Genomic DNA, 21,845 nt, shown 5'->3' with positions numbered 1-21,845 from the left:
CAAAGAAAGGAAGATTAACTGTGTCCTGAAGTATACCATGGCCACTGTTATGTACTTTCAGAATGGACAGTTGTGTCTTATTTCTAATTTTTGTTACTTCAGCTTTCAGCCATGGATCTCTTTGTGCCCTCAGCTGCTGTTAGAAAGCTGCTCCCTGTGTAAATACTTGTAGATTCTGCTCAAATCACAACTCATCTTTCTCTTAGATTAATTTACAGAGGTTTCTAAGCCTGTTTCTCCATGGGTAATCATTCTTTTAGCTCTTTCCAAACCTTTTCCTATTACCCAGATTGTTTTTTTGAAGCATAAGTGTAAAAATTGGACACAGCATTGTGTGAACGGTTGTAGTGGTGCCATGTCTGATATTTTCCTGCATCTTTATCCAAGGATACTGTTCACTCCTACTGCCTGGTTTCATATGTTCTTTTCTTTTTATTGTTGTTCTCATGGTGTTGCTGTATCTGAAGAAGTTTGGGGGCCCAGTTTTGCCTATGTGAAAATAAAAGTTACTCAGATGACTCATCTTTAAATTTTATTTGTCTTCATTCCTGTTTGTAGTCTACCAGAAATAATTTAATTTTCAAACTTTACCAATAGTGCTCTCTTACTGTTTTCCAGGTCATTGATTAATGCTAATGCTGTCTAGATTTTGTTGGACTTCAGTCAAAAACACCTTCCTTGGCTTTCTAACATTTCTGTATCATCTGTTTTGAGATGTTAGCTATACATTCAATTCAGTTATTTGTTCTTTTATCACACTTCTGATACTTATCACACACCTGTTATTTTCTAGTTTGGCTAATATTTATACTATCCTTTTAAATCACAGTTTTATTTTAAAAAGCCTAAGTGTATGTTATGTTAAGTATTTAAAATATTTGAATATAGTATTTCCTGATTTTCTAAAATACACTGCCCTGTGCATGCTGGTATATTTGAATTTACACTCAAAATACTAAACAGTTTCTGAAATAGATTTTATGATAGTAATATTGTCCATTTGTTTAAATTCCCAACTGAACAGCAAATATGCAATTTATTTTTTAGCTGATTAACTCCAAAATTGATTTTTATTTATTTTTTTTAAGTGCATTTAGTATTGAATATGATGTGCTCGGTTTATATGTGGGAATCATTTCAAAATGACCTGTTACATGAAGAGACAAGAACATCTGCTGTGTTGTCATTATTCGCTTAGCATGGTGCAAACAAAGGCATTTGCAATGTGATGATGAAGTTATTTGCACAAGGACCATTAGTTGCAACCATTCTTTAAAAAAAAAAACACTTATGGTTTGAGAATACTTGTTGCTTGGTAAATAAGCCTCAAATGTATCTTAAAAAGTTGTAAGTCCTAGAATCAATGACAACAGCAGGAGTTAGACTGCAGCTTCAAGCCTACACTACTACTTTTATCATAGAATCATAGAATACTTAGGGTTGGAAAGGACCTTAAGATCACCTAGTTCCAACGCCCCTGCCATGGGCAGGGACACCTCAAACTAAACCATGTCGCCCAAGGCTCTGTCCAACCTGGCCTTGAACACTGCCCAGGGATGGAGCATTCACAACTTCCCTGGGCAACCCTTTCCAGTGCCTCACCACCCTTACAGTAAAGAACTTCTTCGTTATATCCAATCTAAACTTCCCCTGTTTAAGTTTGAACCCATTACCCCTTATCCTATCACTACAGTCCCTAATGAAGAGTCCCTCCCCAGCATCCCTGTAGCCGCCCTTCAGACACTGGAAGGCTGCTATGAGGTCTCCACGCAGCCTTCTCTTCTCCAGGCTGAACAGCCCCAACTTTCAAAGTTGTGAAGATTAGAGAAGTTAAGAAATTGAAAGTAGGGTGAAAGCCATAATGAAGATTTGGTAGATTGGCATAATTCGTTATCAGGATTATCTTCTATTTCTTCTTTCCTCCAATTTACTGTATGAAACAAAATTAATTGGACAATAAATCCAATAAATAGGTCTTTTGACTAGTATGCCAAAAACAAGTGTTAAATTTATCTAAAACGACAAAGTAATGCAAAAGCCTGGATTCTTCTTTAGTCTTCCTCTGCTGTTTTTGATGTCTTCTGTTGTATATCCCACTAAACTTCAGAAGTTATTTTAACAAAGAGAATGTAAAGAGTTACTTTATATTTAGAAATTGAATAGTTAATCTTTGTTTACTGTGAAGACCCTACGTAATGCTATATTATTTGGTTAAAAATGCACTAACTAAATACAATTTTCTGAAACAATGAATTAGTCGATATCTATTCTTGCTTCAAATTCTTTTCTAGGCTTAGTCAGCTTGTTCAAGCTTCGAAATCAGTCCCGATATCTCATAAAAGTTCCTTTCCCTCACTTGAATAAGGACCAGTTTTCCCTTCCATATGCTTTTAGAGTAATGAACATTATTTGCTGGATATTGGTTAGAAATGGGGACTTTAGGGTGCTTTAAGCAGTTTCTTGCTGTCAGTGTTAGACTCAGTTACTAACTTGCCCCATGAATTCTTCTATTTACATTAATCGTAATGCTAGTATCTTTGCCGTATTTTGCTAAGAGAGGGAGGAAAAGAACAAAGACTCTCAGTGGCTTTCTGAGGTCTTTGTGGTGTGCTTCATTGCTCTATTTTGTACCTCCTCTTACTTGGAAGAGTCCATGTCCTGTCTTTTGTTTTGTGTAGTTTCAGTATGCCAATTCCATATATATGCATATATATATAAAATATAAACATGTATACATATGTGTATGTTATATATACACACAAGAACGTAGCTATAATATGATGGAATATTCAAGTTACCATGTGGGAATTAGAGAATGGTTTCTGTGAGAGTCATTGGTAGATCTAGCTAGAGCTGTAAATCTTTACTAAGGAACCTAGTCTCAAATGTATGTAATGCATTCATATTCTTGGAAATTAAAGGAGGTATTACATTCTTTCAATGTAAATCAGGAACTAAGAATGTTTTATTGTACATCCCTCTTGCCAAATCATAGCAGTACTGTTTCCCCCAAGCCCCATAATGAAACTCTGGATGCATAGCATAGCCATAGTCACAGTCAGCCAAGAAAGAAAAACAAACCAAAATAAGTTCAGTAAGTGTATGAGAACAAAGCTGTTACATAAGCAGAAACCTCATGGGTATAGGCAATTTTTAAATGTCAGATGGTATTCTTTTATATTTGCCTGTTGTGTGGTTTTGGTGTGGTTTTTTTTTTTTTTTTTTGTTTTGTTGTTGTTGTTGTTGTTGTTACATCAGTTAATATTTATGGTAGTTGTATGAGTGTGTGTGGAAGATAGTCTCTGTCTTTAGATTGTCTTTACACATGTTCTCTTGCTTCACCCCAAGTCCCATATTTCTAATCGTTCTGTCATATTGCTTAACAAGACAGTAAGTCCCTTGTGTCACATAGCAGAAAACAAAGAATTGTGTTACAACCCAGTGCGTTAATGCAATTTTTGCAGGTTTGAAAAAAAATAGAAATACTTCCTTCTGTATCTGATTATAGTTTCTTGTTTGCCACCTTTGGTTCTATTTCCAGGGCGCTTCTAAGAGGATTCCCAGAGTTTATCAGTGTATTCACAAAATTTGTTTCTAGCACTGCTGGTTTGCTTTTCTACTCTGTAATTATCAGGCAATAGTTACTCAAGATCAAAAGCTATACATCCCCATGTCTACGTGGCCTTTAACAAGTGTCAGAAATTTGCCAGCCTCTAAAGATTGCTTTGGGGTCTACATTACTCTGTGGGAATAGTCTGTGGGAACAAACAAGCAAAATCATGAAAAGCTGTTGGAGTAGTTACATTTATAAAAATGATAAGTATCACTAGTCCACTCTCTCATCTCAAGCACCAAACCATTCCTGCATTTAAGTTCCTGGAAAATGAGTGGTTCTATATGTGTGTATGTTTATCATTATCAATCTATATGTATGTATCTATGTAGCTTCATAAACAGAATATAAAAATGAAATATATCTGGCCCATATGGTCTCTTTCTAAAAATAGAGATCATTGCTCTTTGGTACAGTTAAAAAACAGAAACTTCTTGAGTACGTGTTGGAATGAAATTCAAGTAACTAGTTAGTATTTTGCTTAGATGCTATATGTGGTATGAAGGGTTGCTATTTGTTCCCTATTGGTTCCCTCTTCCCCTCCCAAGTTCTTGCATACCTCAGCAGCCCTATTTTTACTTAAAATAAATAAATAAAAAAAAAAAAAAGAGCATGAGTTATAAGCACTCCAGTAAAAAGCAGCTTTTCCTTTGCTCTTTTGGTAACTTTATTGCATGTCTCTGAGAACAGGTAAAATAGGTGTTAAATTAAAATGAATCCCAAGGAGATGTTGTTTAACACAGAGATTAAATATTAATTCCACTTCATGCAATTGAAGTCTTATTTATAGAGCTATGGCTGGACTAAAATCTGTGTTGGCGATAGGATAGTCTTCTTCAAGTGAATTAATTTGTAAGTTTCCACTACTAGAATAAGATGCTCTAGCATTAATGTTTCTCCAGAATGTACTCCTATTAGTAATTCTAACCATTGACTTTTTTTTTTTTTTTTGACTTTCTGACTCTTAGTTCTGATTTAAATGCTGGATTACAATGCCGCATTTAGATCTCATATTAAACACTAAAGATATTTCCTGTTCAAATTCAAGAAAAGACTAACTTTAGACTTGTTGCATTTCAAGGCACCTATATGGGGAAAACCAAACCAAACCAAACCCCCTGCCCACTGAAAAAAAAAAAAAAACCACAAAAACAAAACCCCAGAAATTAGGTACAATTCAATATAAATGTATGGTACATGTTTTGCCACCTGACTACTCCTAAATCAGTTCTGAGAACTGAAGTTTAAGTGTTCTGGGTAATCCTGGCCTTCGCTTCTCTATGCTCTTTGTTGGGATAATGGTGCTTTGTCTTTATGCATTGAGCCATACAAAATATTTGTAAATAGGTTACACAGTCGTTACCAGGCTGACAGCTTGGCTTTCTTAACATTTTTCTTTTCCCCCCCAATTCTAGGAAGGATTTCTGTGTACATAAAGATGAACCGTGTGATACTGTTGGTAAGTAAATAAATGTAAGACACTGTGTGTATAAACCACTTCAAACAGTAAGCATTACATAAATAAAGATGTGAAACTAAAAGATGGTGAGGCATTGGTGAAGGATAGCAGCATCAGTGATAGCTAAGATTGAAAGTACATCTCAAATGCCAGTAATACTTTGTTAAGTTTGTGTATGCTTCTAGCAAAATGATATATTTAAGTGCAGTATTTCCATCTCACTCATAGAGCAAACTTTTAAATATTTTTCTTTTTAATTTCACTGACAGTTTAATACAGAATTCTTTAAACATTATTAATTCAGAATATGAAGCTAAACAAGTTTCTTTATGATTCATTTTCTATGCATTGGATTTATTTTGGTGCAGCCATGTCTATGACGTTTAAAAAAAGTTTCCATAATAATATAGAAGAGTGATACAGTGTCAATGTAACTTCAGAAGAATACAGGATGTGGCCTATTGTGCAAGGCATCTTCTGACATCTTCAACTAAATTGAGTGCTAGCTGCACTGAGTTTTTCTATCAACTGTCATTTAGTTCACACCCTTTAGGGAATGTAGTTTTTCAGTGTAAAGATCTGGTGGAAAAGGTAGCAAAAGTTAACAATTCTTCTGTTCAGTTGTAATTCTGGATCAAAACATGCCATGACACTAAATGTAGGATGTCATAGCATGTTTTTACCCTAGAATTTCATTTGGCTAATAATAGAAGTTTTTAACAGTTCTGTGTATGTAAATACAAGTATTCAGAATTTAAATTGTTTCAGTAGGATTATAATAACAGTAACGAGCTATTAACTATTATCATGTTTGTACTCCCTCTTAGGTAGAGGAAAATCAGAGTATTTTCTCCCCATTTAATTTCAGTGGCAAAGATTTTGGGAGAATTGTTATGTAAAATGTGTTATGTCACTATTTGCTCATCTTTTTTCTTTTACTGCTGTATCATCCCCAGTCAATGTGAGCATGTCTGAGGCGTGGATATGAATGAGAATCCTTATAAATGAAGAAGGGAATGTTTCTCACAGCATTCAGTGGTTAAGAATTCATAGTATTCTTCACTATTTGGTGTCTTGGTCTTAGGTGAATTTCATATGACTGGTTGGTGCACAGAGGCATTTATTTTTGTCTTGTTAAGTGGAAAATGGTTCCTTCCAGCTGATGGAGAAAGCAATGTGACAAGGAATCTTCAGCGTCTTATGCTAACCTAAGTTGAAGATCAAATCCGAAGTACTTCCAATATGTCTAAGTCAGGATAGGCTGATGTCTAGATTTCACAGATAAAGTGAGTGTATTCAAGGATTTTGACTAATAAATGTTTCCTCTTTGGTTGATCCTTGGAAATAATAGAATAGCTATTTATCTCTGAATGTATCAATGGAATTTTAAATGAGATAAGTTTAAACTGATTCAGGTATGTCATTCAGAATTCTATGATGAAGAAGCTTAGATGAAATTTGAAAATAAGGCAGTGCATTAATTGTAAGTGCACAGGAAGTAAAGAGTTTGCAGTCTCAATATAGTGATAAGCAAAATGAAGCAGAGACCTTGGTTGTCCAGTCTGGCATTTTCTGGAATGGCTGTTGTGGGCTTTCCCTCTCTGCCTATTGTTTAGAATTTCTTCAGGAATTGAAAAATAGTTCATATGTGTAGTTCTTTCCATATAGCTACAATTGTGCAGCAAAACCCAAGGTAATTAATTTCCTGTAGCTCCATCATTTATCATATGAATTTAATAATTCGTTTTCTAGATGAATATAGCACCTTTCTGTGAACTGTGTATCATTTGTTCTTGCACATTGACAGTACTGTAAGTCTATGCTCACTTTTAAGAGATAATGTCTTTCTGTCTAAGCTCTTGTCCACCATCATCCATGAGCTAATCTAAGAAGAAATGTTCAAAAACCAGGGAGAACTTTGTGCATTTCTCTTGAAGAGAATTTTTAAATTATCTTACTGGCATGGATGTATTACATCAATATATTCAGGATTGCAAGTTTATATCCAAAATTATTTAAAAGTACATGTAGGTAGATGGTGGTTTCAATTTAGCATCCTTTCTTTTACTTTGCATTTCCCTAGGAAAACCCAAATGGTGATTTTTAATCTTTGATTAGATCATGAGTAAAAGTACACTGAAAGGCAAGAAAGAGCAATTTGATCTTACTATAGATCTTCATGCAACATGTTTATAGGCAAAAGGAGTCAGCATATTCTGGGGATGTTTAACACACTGTAGATTATAGAATTTACCAAAGAAAGTAAATGAGAAATGCTAGTGTAGTATAAGTTGTTTAATTCCCAGCTCTCAAGAGCTAGCCCCTCCTTCCCTTCCTCCCCCCCAAAAAACAAAAAAAAACCCCTAAAGAATGCACCACAATACAGACTTTTGTCAGCTGTAAGCAGTGGAATAAGGCAATTCTCTATGAAATATTAACATAATTGTGCATTTATGTGAGCCAGTGAAGGTGACCTTTGTAATACATTACACAATCCAGAAATGAAAGTCATGAGAAAGGAGTATTTACAGGACAGACCTCATTATTGGAAAGGATTGTCATGTTAGATCATAGTTCTTTGCAGTGATGGACACTAAACAGACAAATACTGGATTTATCCTTTATTCATTAAATGCCAAGATTCACAGTTTTCAGACTGGTTGTGAGTACCCACTTAAGCCTGATGGAGTAAGTGCCAATATTCTGTTATATAGACAAAGTTTTCATGGATTTAGGTGACAAGTAATACATGGTTTAGTGCGAAGTGTCCCTGCCCGTGGCATAGGGGTTGGAACTAAATGATCTTAAGGACTGAAGTATTAAGTATTATAGTAATGCTAGAGGTGTTTGAAAAGCTGTACTGTAGTCAGAAAAGTCGGGGGGCTACTTTCTTGCTTCACAGTGTAAATCCAGAATAACGAAATTAATGTCTTCCTTCACTAATCTTATGTTTCTGTAAAACAATAAGCTACATTCTCATGTGGTGTCAGTCAACCCAGGTCAACTGATTTCAGCTAAGCTATTCTGATTTCAGCATTGTCAACTGTCAAAGCCCCAGTCAAATTCTTTCTGGGTGGAGAACCACAAGGGAATTATTTTAGGCTAAAAGTTGATCACACCCAAGTGTTCTTGAGCTTCCTCTGGTTGATTGGCTGCAGCACTCTTTGATTTTTATTTTTTTACCTTGCTATTCTGCTTATGTGTATGCTCCCTGCCTCCTATTCCAGCACAGAAGTGAGATCCTGTTACTCTGCCAGTGATTCTCACAGCTCTTCTATAGCTTAAAGGCAGGCTTTGGACCTTGCTTTACTCTATGATAACTATGGACATACTATGATTAAAACAGAGAGCTTATCTAGGAGTAGAAGAATATGTAGATGTTCTTTAGATGTTCTAAATTTACTTTAGCTAATTTAAAAATTGGTTTATACCTGTAACTGTCCAAGATTCTCTTCCCACAGAAGGCAAATGGTGTTTGGAAACGTGGCATTTCTGTCCTCCAAACAGGTTTTGTTAGTGTAGTCAGAGGGACCTATCTTTTAAATGTGTGGTGAATTGGAGTTTTGTTCTTCTTGTGCTGTAGACAGGTAAAATTATGAGTCTAGATGTCTTAACAAATTTCTGATAATCTAGAAATAAGTTGCTGATTTTCAGAAAATTAAGTCTTTACGAAAAGAATCAGCATGAAATGTAAACTGGAGTCTAGTGCATGCTGCATTGTTCTCATGTATGCATCTTCTGGTGTTATATTGGAGTAACTGAAAGGTGCAGTGATTCATAGGGCAACTTGTTAGTGGGTTATTGCACAAACCTCAGTACTAGCAGATGGAAATCAACAAGGTTTTTTTCTCGCTTCCTTCAAGAGTTAAGCTAACAATTAAACACAGTAAGGCTATTTCCTGAAGCATGTGTATGCACATTTGAATTCCCTTCCTTTGTCTACCTCTCCTCAGCAATTAAGATTTTGAGTCTCTGAGATATGCTTCTTTGGGATTACATTTGTTGTTTGCTGCTAGGTACTGTCTTCTGTGAAAAAAACTGTAACTGAGAATTCTTGTGAATTGTTACAGGCATGGGCAGATGGCAAAATAATGCTCATCTTCTGTTGGCATCAGTTTGGAGCCTCATTAATCCGCAGGAGCAGAGGGAATGAATGTTTCTAAGGGAGTCTGTGTCCTTTCTGGGACTGCCCCACTCGGAGGCTGCTCACAGCCTTGGCTTAGCATCCCTCCACCTCCTTTTCCAGTGTTTCCTTGTGCCAGCAAAATGACACAGCTAGTCAACACAAACACGCTGTTGTGTTTAATGCAAACTGTGATTGTTTACTTAACTTGCTATACAATTTTGTTTGTAGCTTCCATGCAGCTCATTATTTGCTCCAAAGCTGTCAGTTAGGTTGACGGACAGGTTCTAGCAGGATGCGTGAGAGCTTCTTATGCTCTAGATGCCTGTGTTCAGGGATGCACAAAGTCGTCCTTGCAGCACTATCATCTTAAAATGTTTTTCAAAAGGCACAGGCATGAGCATAATTGCTATATATATGGAAACACTGGCAGGCAGAATGACCTACACAAAATGAGTGAATTGGCAAGTGAGAGAATCAGGAAGGGAACAAAGCGTATTCTTTCTCTCCATTCAGCCTATTACATTGTCTGCATTTCTAGTGCCTCTCACGTGCCTTCGGAGAAGATCTAAAATGTTGGTATGCTGTCATATCACTGTAAATTGTAAAGCTCTAAGTAAATTTGTTGTTAAAGAACACGTGGAATTTGAAAATAATTTGCAGTAATTAAAAATAATTTGCAATAATCTGAAAAAAATCTTCTATTTTACTATGTGTAAGCTGTTACTTTAGTAATACTGTCTTATACTGAATATTAATTGCAGCTCCTATTGGTAGCAGTTGTTCTTCTAAGTGAACTAGATGATCAGAGGGATGGAACACTTCTGTGAAGACAGGCTGAGAGACTTGGGATTGTTTGGCCTAGAGAAGAGAAGACTCCAGGGAAACCTTATTGCGGCCTTTCAGTACTTAAAAGGGGCCTATAAGAAAGATGGGAAGAGACTTTTTAGCAGGGCTTGTTGCAATAGAATGGGGGTTGATGGTTTTAAACTAAAAAAGGGGAGATTCAGGCTGGATGCGGGGAACAAATTATTACTGCCTACAACAAGGGTGGTAAAATACTGGCACAAGTTTCCCAGAGAGACAGTAGATGCACCATACCTGGAGACATTCAAGGCCAGGCTGGATGTGGTTCTGGGCAACCCAGTCTAGTTGAAGATGTCCCTGCTCATTGTAGGGAGGTTGGACTAGATGATCTCTGAAAGTTCCTTTTAACCCAAAGTGTTTTGTGCTTCTGTGATTCCATAAGTCTTTATTGAATGTAGACCAAATATCAGACACTAAGCACCTGAATCCTTGTCTTATCCCTTGTCATGTGCTTTCTCATTTTTTAGGTAATATCTTCTCTCATCGCTTATGAAAAGTCCACAGGTGTATAACACGTACTCTATAAAATGTTGGGACCATAGTTCATGTTTCAAAAGATTCATGATAACTAGAAAAATGTCTTAGTTACTCTGATTGCAACTAAATGGAAAACAAAAAAGGTAGTATTTCCAGATTGAGTTATTGTAAGCCTTTTACTGCACTCAGTTAAAAAAATATGCCTCTATCAAATGAAGGTCAGGATTTTTCTCTGCATGTATAAATTGAATTTCATTTGACCTAATGTGTCATAATTATGAGTAATTTTGAAGATAGCTTTTGCCTTAAATAGAGTGACCTCAGCTGATGGTTTCGATACTATCTTCTTACTGCAGCAAGGAGATGCTTCTTTTTTTTTTTTAAATACATCTCCAGCTGACAGGCCTATACTGTTCTGCACAATCACCTTTCCTTTAAAGCTGATACCGTTTGTATATACTTTTAGTCCTGGTTGAAATTCGCAAATAATACGACATTTCAGAAATAGTAAATGGAGCTTTTCTGATGATTTAATAAAAACATGGTTTCCACCATTTCATTGATCTTAGAGGATTGTAAGTGCGATGTTTTCATTATGGTCTCCTAGAAAGAAGGTAATTAATTGTGGTTTTCAAATAATACTTTTTTAGTTTATGATATCACAAATGAGCAGGCTTTGCTTAAAAAAAAAAAAAAAAAAAAAATTAAAACCTGATACTGCATCATTGATCCTGTATTTCCAGATACCATTTTCAGTTAAGACATCAGCTATAAGAATATTGGTTACCATAAATTTGCTTCCATATAAGCTGTTTACTAGAAAGCAGTTTCCAGTAAAATGCTGACATTGCAACCTCTAAACAGAACTCCCTTAAAACCTCTTGTCAGATTGTTTTAAGGGGATGGTACAAATATAGGATATTAAAAATTTCTAACTTGGGTAATAGTGTTGTAGAGATAAAAACAATAGCAGAAAATAGAGGTGCCATGAGGTCTTCATTGTGTTGCAAAGGATCTAAATAACATGGATACAAATAATAACCAGTAAGGAGTCAGACAAACTTCTACACAATAAAGACCACAAAACAAAGTGAAAGAACGTGTCTTCTGTCCAAATTAGCAAAATGCCAGAGATAGATTTATTTACTTTTCTAATGTGAAAGCTGTAGATCTTTAATACAAAGGAGTTGGCATTTTCCCCCAAAACTTGCCCCCAGGGGCAAAGGCTTAGTCCAGCCCTATCCGTTAAGATATACAACAGAAATAGGAAATAGGCAGTGTATCACTGTCAGTGGAGGTTAATGCTGGAAATACTGGACCTGAATGCTTAGGGCCTATTACCAGTGAACAAGAAGCCAAAGTTGTTGCACAGAACATGGGCAGCACAACTGCAGAAGTAAACTTCAGAAGTCTGTTTCCCTGTGCTTCCACATCTATATCTATCTGGTGTTCCTCCTCTTATCCAGCAAATCAGTTTGTTGCAGTCTTGTGTAGCTGCCCTTCTCCTAACTAGCTAGCGAATAGGTAACAGTTTGCGGAGAAGCAGGGTGAACTCTCTCATGCTGAACTGTATGCTGCTGTGGCTGAACTTCTGCGGACACTTGGTACTATTAATTTAAAGCTAGTTCAGGTAGATATGTACTGCAGAACAGGAACCCTTGCAATGTTAGCTGTGTAGGCAGAGTTAGTCTTTCTGCCTCTCTAAGGCTTCTTGTGGCTTGACAGGATAGGTTTACTGGACCCTCTACTGTTTCTCTAGAGGAAAGGAAGGGAGGGAAGAGATGTTGCTACTATGTTTTCAGTGGGCATATTCGGTTTAAAAAAGATAAAAAAGCAAGGGAAGTCAGTTCCTTGTCTTCCATCCCTGGCGGTGTTCAAGGCCAAGTTGGACAGAGCCTTGGGTGACATGGTTTCGTGTGGGGTGACATGGTTTCGTGTGAGATGTCCCTGCCCATGGCAGAGGGGTTGGAACTTGATGATCTTAAGGTCCCTTCCAACCCTAACCTATGATTCTATGATTCCAAGCCCTCCACGCTGTCAGAACTGGATCCTGCAGCATGTGTCCTTTTCTGGAAGATACTGACACTGGCTTATGTTGTTTATACTCATTAGAAAGTGGGTTTTGTTTGTTTCTTCTCTTTCGCTGAGGCACAGTTGTCGAAGAACTGCACTTAAGGCAGTTACAAATCAATACTGTAGGTTGTTCAGTTGCTGACACTTCAAGGGGTGCAAGGGAGATTTCTTATTAGTCAAGGAAAACATGAATCCATAAGCACTGAGGCCTGTCATTTACCGTAGGTAGTAACTTTGACATGCATTTTTGGTAACAGGTTTCTCCAAAAGAGAAGTAGGCTGAAAGCAGGTGGTAGGCCAGAACTTCCTCTACAAAGGATGGGGTATAGAACCTATGTATAGGTCCTGCCCTTGACAGGTGCAAGATGTGGGCTTGTGAGAACTTCCTGAAGTTCAACAAGGCCAAATACAAGGTCCTGCGCCTGGGTTGGGGCAATCCAAAGCACAAATACAGGCTGGGGAGAGAAGGGGTTGAGAGCAACCCTGAAGAGAAGGAGGTGTTGGTCAATCAGAAGCTGAACATGACCTGTCAATGTGTGCTTGCAGCCCAGAAAGCCAACTGTATCCTGGGCTGCATCAAGAGGAGCATGACCAGCAGGTCGAGGAAGGTGATTCTGCCCCTCTACTCTGCTCTTATGAGACCCCACCTGCAGTACTGCATCCAACTCTGGGGCCTCCAACATATGAAGGACGTGGACAAGCTGCGACCTGTGATTTTCAGCCTGGAAAAGAGAAAACTCCAGGGAGACATTATAGCAGCCTTCCAGTACCTTAAGGAGGCCTACAAGAAATGTGAAGATGGACTTTTTGTGAGGGCACGTGATGAAAGGATAAGGGTGAATGCCTTTAAACTGAAATAAGGGAGATTTAGATTAGATATGAGGAAAAAATTCTTCACTGAGAGTGTGGTGAAGCACTGGAACAGGTTGCCCAGAGAAGCTGAGGCTGCCCTTCACTATGAGCATGATGAAGCACTGGAACAGGTTGGCCAAGAGAAGCTGTGGCTGCCCCATGCCTGACAGTGTTCAAGTCTAGGTTGGACGGGGCTTTGAGCAACCTGGTCTAGTAGAGGGTGTTCCTGCTCACGGCAGGGGGTTTGGAACTAGATGAACTTTAAGGTCACTTCATACCCAAACCATTCTATGATTCTATGTTACAGCAGAGGAGGTGAGGATTTGGTAGTCCTGGCTTGCAGAGGGAAATGTAGGAAGCATGCTTAGAGAATGAAACAAGTGGAGGCTAGCAAGATGATTTTTGTAATGTGTGTACATTCATCTGTTTTTTGGAACTTTTTAGCATAGTGCACACGGGTTAAATATTGGTGAAAAGTGTTATCTTTTAAGTAAAAAAATACTATTTGAGATTGCCACTTTAAAATTCTGTTGACTAAAGTCGCCCATACCTTGAGATGTACACCTAGCCCTCCACTGAACATTGTGACCAGAATTTGTTTCTGATAGTCATTACTAGTGTAATTAAATTTGTTTCTTTTGTTGTAAATGTTGTTGTCCTGAATGCCTTGAGGAATTCAGAGTGGGAGCAGACAGACTGGATGACAGTTTTTTCCAGAAGTTTCTTCCAGTGAAGTAATAGCTGAAGTCTCTTAAACTTTTCATGTCAGAAATGTTCTCTGACAGATCCCCAAGCTTGCTGCCACACAAAATTTACAAAAACAGCAAGAGCATTGTAAGCTTTAAATTTTTGCCCTGTGAGTTGGTTTACTCCCAAATACAAAAACGTCCTGAACAGAAAATGCTCTGAACATATCCTGTATGAAGTAAAGATAATTTTTGTCAGGAAGGTTGCTGATATTCAGAGAGCTGGGTTCACTACTTAATCTGCAAAAGGTTTCCTATGGAGATTTCCATTGTAACCTAATCTAAGCCATTCATGTGGCTTTTACAACACCTACAATTTTGCATTCATACGACATGCTCTTTCACAGCAAGATCATGATAATAATGACCTGTATGTAAAGGAACTCCTCATACAATGAGGGCAGAACATTCTTTAGAGTGCTTTTGTGGAAAACCTAGCCTTATAAACTTTTGGTTTTGTTAAAAGTACTGTAGCTCAGATGTGTATTCAGTAGCCGCAAATGCCTCAATAACTACAGTGTTCACATGTGGCTTCTGAACATTGATTTTTCTTGTGACATTGCTAGGACTTTTTATTTAGTATAATCCAAATTATATAGAAGTGTGGAAAAGCAGAAATTCCTTAGGAAGTAACATCCATATGATAGTACGGTATGCCTGGTACACAAATACCTTTAATACACAAGATTTCCTTAAATCACCAGGGAAATAAAATCTGCTTTTGTCAGTGAGTTACATGTCCACAAGTACAGCAATACAGAACCTAATTAGATGTAAATTCCAATAAATAAATAAGCAAACAAACAAAAAATCCAAACCCCAAATAAATGAATAAAATTTTGGTCTACGTCATGTCATAAAATGTCAAATGAATTATTCATGCTTGGTGCAGTTTCTCAGGAAAGCAGAACTTGGGACTACAATATGCATGCTCAGTCATCAAATCCAGGTTTTTGCTATTGCAAGCCTCAGCTTTATTCCTCTTCTAGATATTTTAAATTCAATTTTAAAAATTATTAAGATTCTTGATTCCAGCAAAGCTTATTTAGAGTCTCAAGTTTGCCTTTTGTTTTACTCAGTTGGACTAATTGGCAAGATGCCAGCGGGACCAGGGTGCTAAGTTTTCACACCAAGACAGCTGGACCTTTGTTTTCAAGCTCTGTTGTCAGACACAAACCAACTATGTTACAACACATGAGATCGTTTTATTTTCCAGTATTTATTTAGGCTGTTTAATTAATCTCAACGGTAGTAGGGTAACACAGAATAAATCTCTCTGAATGGACTCATGATGGCAATTTCATAATCACTGAGCTTACTTTTAATTAATAACCACTTATCATACTTAAACCCCAAGTATTTTCTTCCTTAAACAATTAATCGAGGACTTACTCCTTCAGGCAATTTTTTTTTATTATTTTATTTTATTTTGTTTTATTTTATTTTATTGTATTTTATTTTACTTTATTTTATTTTATACTTTGAAGTGCTTAGCCAATGCATTTAGGGAGCTGAAAGTGAAGGAAAACCCCAAAACTTTTGTGTTTTGTTTTTCAGATTTACACTGCAGAAGTCACTTACTGCTTTCTTACCAAGTATGTTCTAACAATCTGTTTTAGGAAACACTAGGGCCTTTTAATGTGTTTAGAAAGACTGAAGGTTAATTTTCATGCTTACATCCAGTTTCAGAAATTTACAAAGAAATCTGTAAGTAAATTTTAGATAGAGCTTAGAAAATCTGAGAAAACCTGTATTAAGCTTCTGTTAGACTCTGAATGTTCTGGTGCAAGGAATAATAATTTTTTGATAATTAAAGTGTAACACATTACTCATTTGATGTGCAGGATGATTTTGTGGCTTTGTTGATAGTGTTAGTATTTCTGATTATCTTTAGTAGTATTTATTTGTATAAGAGTTATAAATTAAAAATAAATGCAGGATAATTAAGATAGTATTAAAGGTGACGTTATTCCTTAGTTACTAAATAAATCAGCATTTTCAGGTATTGCGGTTATCTTGAAATATCTCTGAGGTTAGTGATTATTTCTGTTTACACTCTAACTATTACATCCCTTAAGACTCGTGTCTAATTCGTGTTGCACATTCCAGTTCAGATACATTCAGTTATGCTTTTTCTCATTTAGGTGACATGCTGTGATTGTTCCTAACATGTTTAAGTCCCAACAGAGTCAGCTACATGCTCAGTTGCTGAATTTGGTCTTAACTGCAGCAAGTGGTCTTGTAATATGCTGCAGTATCATTCGTAGTTCTTAATTTCACATATGACCATATCTCTTCTGTGAAAATGTAATATAGCATTGTAATTTTCTACAGATTATACTACTTCACCTGTGGGTAAATCTTCTGTATTTATTTTGTATTGTTTTCTGTGTTTAGTCTCAACTTATCTGAGGCATTTAAAATTCTGTCTTAAAAGGCTTTAAAATATATAGAGAAGGTCTTACTATATGTAAAGAATTTGAATATTACACTGAATAGCGTTTGGAAGATTGGTGCTTGGAGCTGCAACTTCAATTTCTTTCACAGGCAAAACTCCTGTGTCCATTAGAAAAAAGCATTCCCAAGTAAGGACAAAAGAATCTGTAATGTTATACAGTGCATATTTGCTTTGTGTTAAACCAAAGGGCAGGAAATTGGAAGCTAATTATCACAATAATTTGTGTTTGTCTTGTGAGTAGTGTGTACTTTCTAACATAACGTCTGAATCTTTCAGCTATGCATGCCAGATTCAAAAATGGAATATCAGTGAAACATCAGAGTAATACTGCTATGGTATGCAAGAGATGAGCGTATTTAGGCTAGGGAAGAGTGGTGAGATGCAAAGCATAAGATAGAACAGGGCATGGCTTAAGTAAGCTTAGGTCTCTGCTGACAAATATTTTTTCACCAGGAGAAAATTTACACTTTTAGCTAAACAGACTGCCAGGAGATAAATGAATGAGTGATTTAATAACCCTCTCACTGCCTTGAACAGTTAATTACATGCTTAGCAATTTTATCAATCCAAAGTGTTGAAAAACTGAATCAGGTCCATTGTCTCCTGCATCTTACAACTTCAGTACTCATCTTTTATAGCTTGTTTTTATGTGAAAAGCATTTAGATGAAATCTTGCATACATTCATAATAAAATAGTGTGGGTTGGCAAGTTTAAATAATTGCACATCGATAATCAGTTTTTCTATATGCTGCAATACTGATATATATACCCTGTATTAGTTTAAGTAAAGAATTGCTCTTCGAGTCATGTAGCATGCATGCATACAGTTATGTTTTAAAAATGAAAAAATAAATTTGGTGTCAAGCATTACAAATTAAAAGAAATCCAAAATACATGGCTGTAAATAAGGTATACCAGGCATTTCTCCATTAGTCTTGTGTTTAGCTCTTGGTAGGTATCCTTGTGTCTAGTTGCATCCCTTAAAAATAAATGTTTGCAGTGTTATATTCAAATACTCAACCTTGTATAGCATTTTGCACTGAAAAATTACACTGTTCTTTATTGGAAGTTGTTTGCAAAATGAGACCAGGTAGCTCCTTGTGACTGATGCATCAGTTTCTGTGTCCCACAGCTATATGATGGGGAAAAAACCATTAGCATAATGGAATTAGATAGATCATTTAATGCATGAATATTTTTCTCTGGATTTTGAAGAATGGGATGGGTAGCCATTGATACATGGGTCCTTTAACTGAGGAGGAAACAAAAGGAGCTCCATACAGGTGGAGGGAACTATGGATGATCCATGCAACTGAATCTAACTGCTGTTAAAATATAAGGGAAAGTGACTCAGAAATAAAAGCAGGAAGGAGCAGAGGAACATGGCCAAGGCTCACTCTTCATTTAAATACCTTTGGGCAAATTTTCTATTTGAATCCATATCATAGCTTCCTTTTGCGATACTGAAGTGGCAACAAGTTCTTTTGTATTTCTCTTCTGAGTCTGTATTGAATGTTTTATGTTCTCAGGATGATTGTACCCTATCTTGAATAAAACATGAATTTCTTACCAAGTTAAGTCATCCTTTACTCAGCTTGCTGAAGCAGGGACTTGTCAGGTGACATGTGAGATACAGGAGCCTCTCAGTTATCTTACATCTTGCAGACTTTGCAAAGGTAGTTTGGATAATGGTTTAAGATGAAAGACCTGATACTCTCAACTTTTTCAGCTTGCTTTCATGGGGTTCAAAGTTCCTCATGGCCATCACAAGAAACTCAAAGAATTTCTGAGTTGCAAACAGTTTGAAAGAGGAGAAATAGTCTTGAATAAACTTATCAGGTGCAGGTACAAGTTGAACCACTGATTGGTTAGCACTGACTCTTGCTTAGTCAGCATAAGGACTTCCATCATGTGTGCTAATAGAGCACAAAGCAGTATATGCTTAGTTACACTAAGGAACATGGAATACTGGATGCATATCTGGAGATAACAGTAATAATTTTAAATAATTTTAGCTGAAAAGAGGTGTGATAGAAGACTCTTCTCAAGATAGCTTTGCCTTTGTTCTCGTTTATTGGAGAGATAATAGTTAAGCTATCCACATCTAGACAATGTTTTTCTGTATAAATGAACAGTTAGGTATTTAATTCACTTTTCCTAGAAGGTGTGCTTGCTACTGGTGTCTGCTAGGATCTCCCAAGATCAGTCATTTTTTTATACTGCATGTCTCTCATAGCGAAACAAAACTGTAATTTCTTCACATAAAAAACTTTAAGGTCACAAAAACTTAAAAAAAAAACTTCAAAACTTTGGCCATAGAGTAATAGATTATTCTAAGGAATCAAAAACCCAAAAAGCGAATGGATTTTTCAATCCCCTTAGCAGGCGCTTGTCTCACACAAAAGAAAACATGATTTATGTCATGCTTTAAAAGAAGAAAAAAGTATCCTAAATATTTTTTAAGAGGGGTCCAAACAACATCAAAATATTAATTTTCATATCAGTTTTAGCTTGATTATCTCATAAAAGCTTTGAGATATGTTTTACAGGGATCACCCCAATTGCAGAAAGTGAGGCAATATATATCTGTGCTGAAGTACTGTTTGTCAAGGAACAATTTTGTGTTTGTCAAGACAGCGTCATTTCCATAGTGTGGGTATAATAAAGTAAATTCAAAAGAAGTCATGGAAGGCTTTTTTTTCTCATATTTTGCTGTAGAAATAAAAAAAAGTTCTAAAGAAGGTGTCTAAGAGTGAAAATGACACGGTCTCCTGAGTGATTTCGCATCAGTTTGTTCCATGGTGGATAGTACCAAGACAAGGGGAAGAAGGGACCAGAAATTAAGTTACAGGGAAAGCCGCTTAATAGGATATCATCCTGGAAACTTCGTAAGACCAGAAGAAGCACTGGTGATACATATGAGTAGATCGAATTGCTAAGAGGAGTTGATGTTACACAAGGCTTGGAGGCATATTAAAAAGAATTAATTATTTGATGGAATGAGACAAGGTGAATTCAAAAGCATTGCAATATGCATAGATGCCCAGAACATGGGGGGCAACTTCAGCAGCTACGCGTTTTATGAATGTGAGAATTGAAACCCAGATGTCAGGAAGGCAAGAGGAGGGATAAGCACCTGAATGAATATTTGCACTATTTGGATGGAGTAACATTATTCTTTATTACATGTAGTTTATATTTTACTCTGTGATGCTAACTTATTTTGACCCAAATGTAAGTGTGCAGAATGGAAGGCTTCTAGCATTCTAGAACATCCTGAAGTGAACTCACACTTCACAGAAATGAAAGCAGCTTTGATAACTAGTTGGACCATCTTATGTTGCAGGGTAACATCTATTCATCTCATTGCTTACAGGGAAAATCAGATATTCCCAGAAGCAGAACCAGAGACAAGACAGTTTTAAAAATACAGTATTTGCATTAAAAGTAGGAGTGCAGTAAGTATTTTCTGGTTGTGGGGGTTTTTTTTACAAATTACAGAAAACATTTAATCATCTTGAAATGACATACACACTCAAGTTTTAAGTTCAGGATGATTTTTTTAAGGTTACAGAAGTTATGTAAAATTTCCATTTAGAAAATAGAGGCTATCTCAAAACTGATCTCTAAAACGAAGGGAACTTTTTAAGTACCTATACGGTATGTAGCTCCCCTGGAAGTCTAAAGCTTACCCTTACATGAGTACTTTCATACACATGCTGTTATGTACACCATGCTTTCTATTTTCTTGGGCTGGGGCCCTTAAGTGATGAGACTTTTTTTAAATACGCTTTAAAATAAAAAATTGTATTTTTTTTTTTAATGTGTTCCGGACATTTAAAATATTTTAAAATCAGCCAAGCTTTTCTGTACATTGTTTTTATAAAAGTATGTTTAAAAGAGTGCTTACATTACATGAAAAAAAAAAAAAAGGCAATTTAAACTGTTGGCAGTGGCAAGAAAGTATATAATAGCAAAGCTGTAATGAATTATTAGAAAAGGTCATCCTATAAAATGAGGTCAGTTTGTGTTTCTTAATGCTAGCAAGTATTCAAATTGCAATTTCTTGTACTACTCTGATATTATTGGCAAACTAGAATTTCACTTGCCTTTTGGCAAGGGTACCTCTCTTTGAATTAAATCTAGAGTCTGTGATTCCTACTTTTCCTTCTAAAGCCATACTGTAGCAGAAGCCTCAGTTTGCAAGCCTCTAAAAGCTTTCACACAAAGTGTTTATATGGGGCTAGAAAATTAACTTGGTCCTCTCTGTGAAAGATAACTGTTTTTAAATACTTGTCACAGTAAATCTATGTCACCTATTTCTTACAGACGTTTGAAGGGGCAAATACCAGATATGAGTTGTCCAATATTAATCAGGCTGCTTAATCATCTACAATATTTGTTCACCAGGAGTTTTACTTCTCAAAAAATGTTCTAGAATTAAATACCTAGGCCTGATAATAATTTTTCTGTGTTAATTGTTTTGACAATGGAACATTTATTTTTAAATGCATCTGAAGAATAATTGTTCTCTTTGAAGAACTTCACAGAGAATTTTCCACTTTAAAGAATGCCTTCATTTCTCAGACTTTTCTGTGGCACTGTTCAACACTTAATATTGCAGATGTTCATAGTGGTCCTACATGCTTCCTGACTGGTTCAATAGCTACTGTATGCTCTGACAGAGGGTTAGTTTCCATCACCTGAACAGAACTTGGCTCAAACTGAAAACAATAAGAAAGAAAAATGTATTTTAGAAAGGGCTAATTTTGTATTACTTTTGCTTCTTTCAAAGAATATCATCTGTGGGAAGCAATGAAATGCAAGAGTATCAGAATCCAATACTCTCTGACCAGGCTCTATTAGATATTCCATATGAGGAGAGTTTAATGTTCAAAACAAAATTTACTTATCTGAAGATATTTGATGTTACATGGGATTTTAATTTAGCAAAGTAAATTACGGCAGAGTACTGAAATCACAGTGCAAACACAGTATAGCCATTGCAGTACAAATCTGATTCCTGTTACTGGCATTTACGTGCTCATCATCACAATGCTTGGTGTCTCAAAGAGCCGGGAAGGAATATATGAGTTAAAGTCAGCTCAAGTCCATCTCTCTGTTCAAAGTTCATTCTGTCAGTTTTTCAGTTTTTATACGCTGTTGGGCTGAGCTA

General features: G+C 36.3%; 1 protein-coding gene across 1 annotated transcript in view; it reads left to right on the top strand.

The window, feature by feature from the left end:
- ADAMTS19 (ADAM metallopeptidase with thrombospondin type 1 motif 19) overlaps positions 1 to 21,845 on the top strand; it is a gene marked incomplete at both ends in the record, with an annotated part of 154,936 nt that overhangs the window by 49,025 nt on the left and 84,066 nt on the right. Inside the window, one exon of the mRNA XM_080636600.1 lies at positions 5,029 to 5,072. Within this exon, the coding sequence (XP_080492726.1) occupies positions 5,029 to 5,072 (44 nt within the window). The remainder of the gene's footprint in view (positions 1 to 5,028; positions 5,073 to 21,845) is intronic.

Source organism: Psittacula echo (genome assembly GCF_963264785.1).
Source record: "Psittacula echo genome assembly, chromosome: Z".
NCBI classification, from domain to species: Eukaryota; Metazoa; Chordata; class Aves; order Psittaciformes; family Psittacidae; genus Psittacula; species Psittacula echo.
Note: the sequence above shows the minus strand (reverse complement) of the source record. Positions and strands in the feature narration are given on the sequence as shown.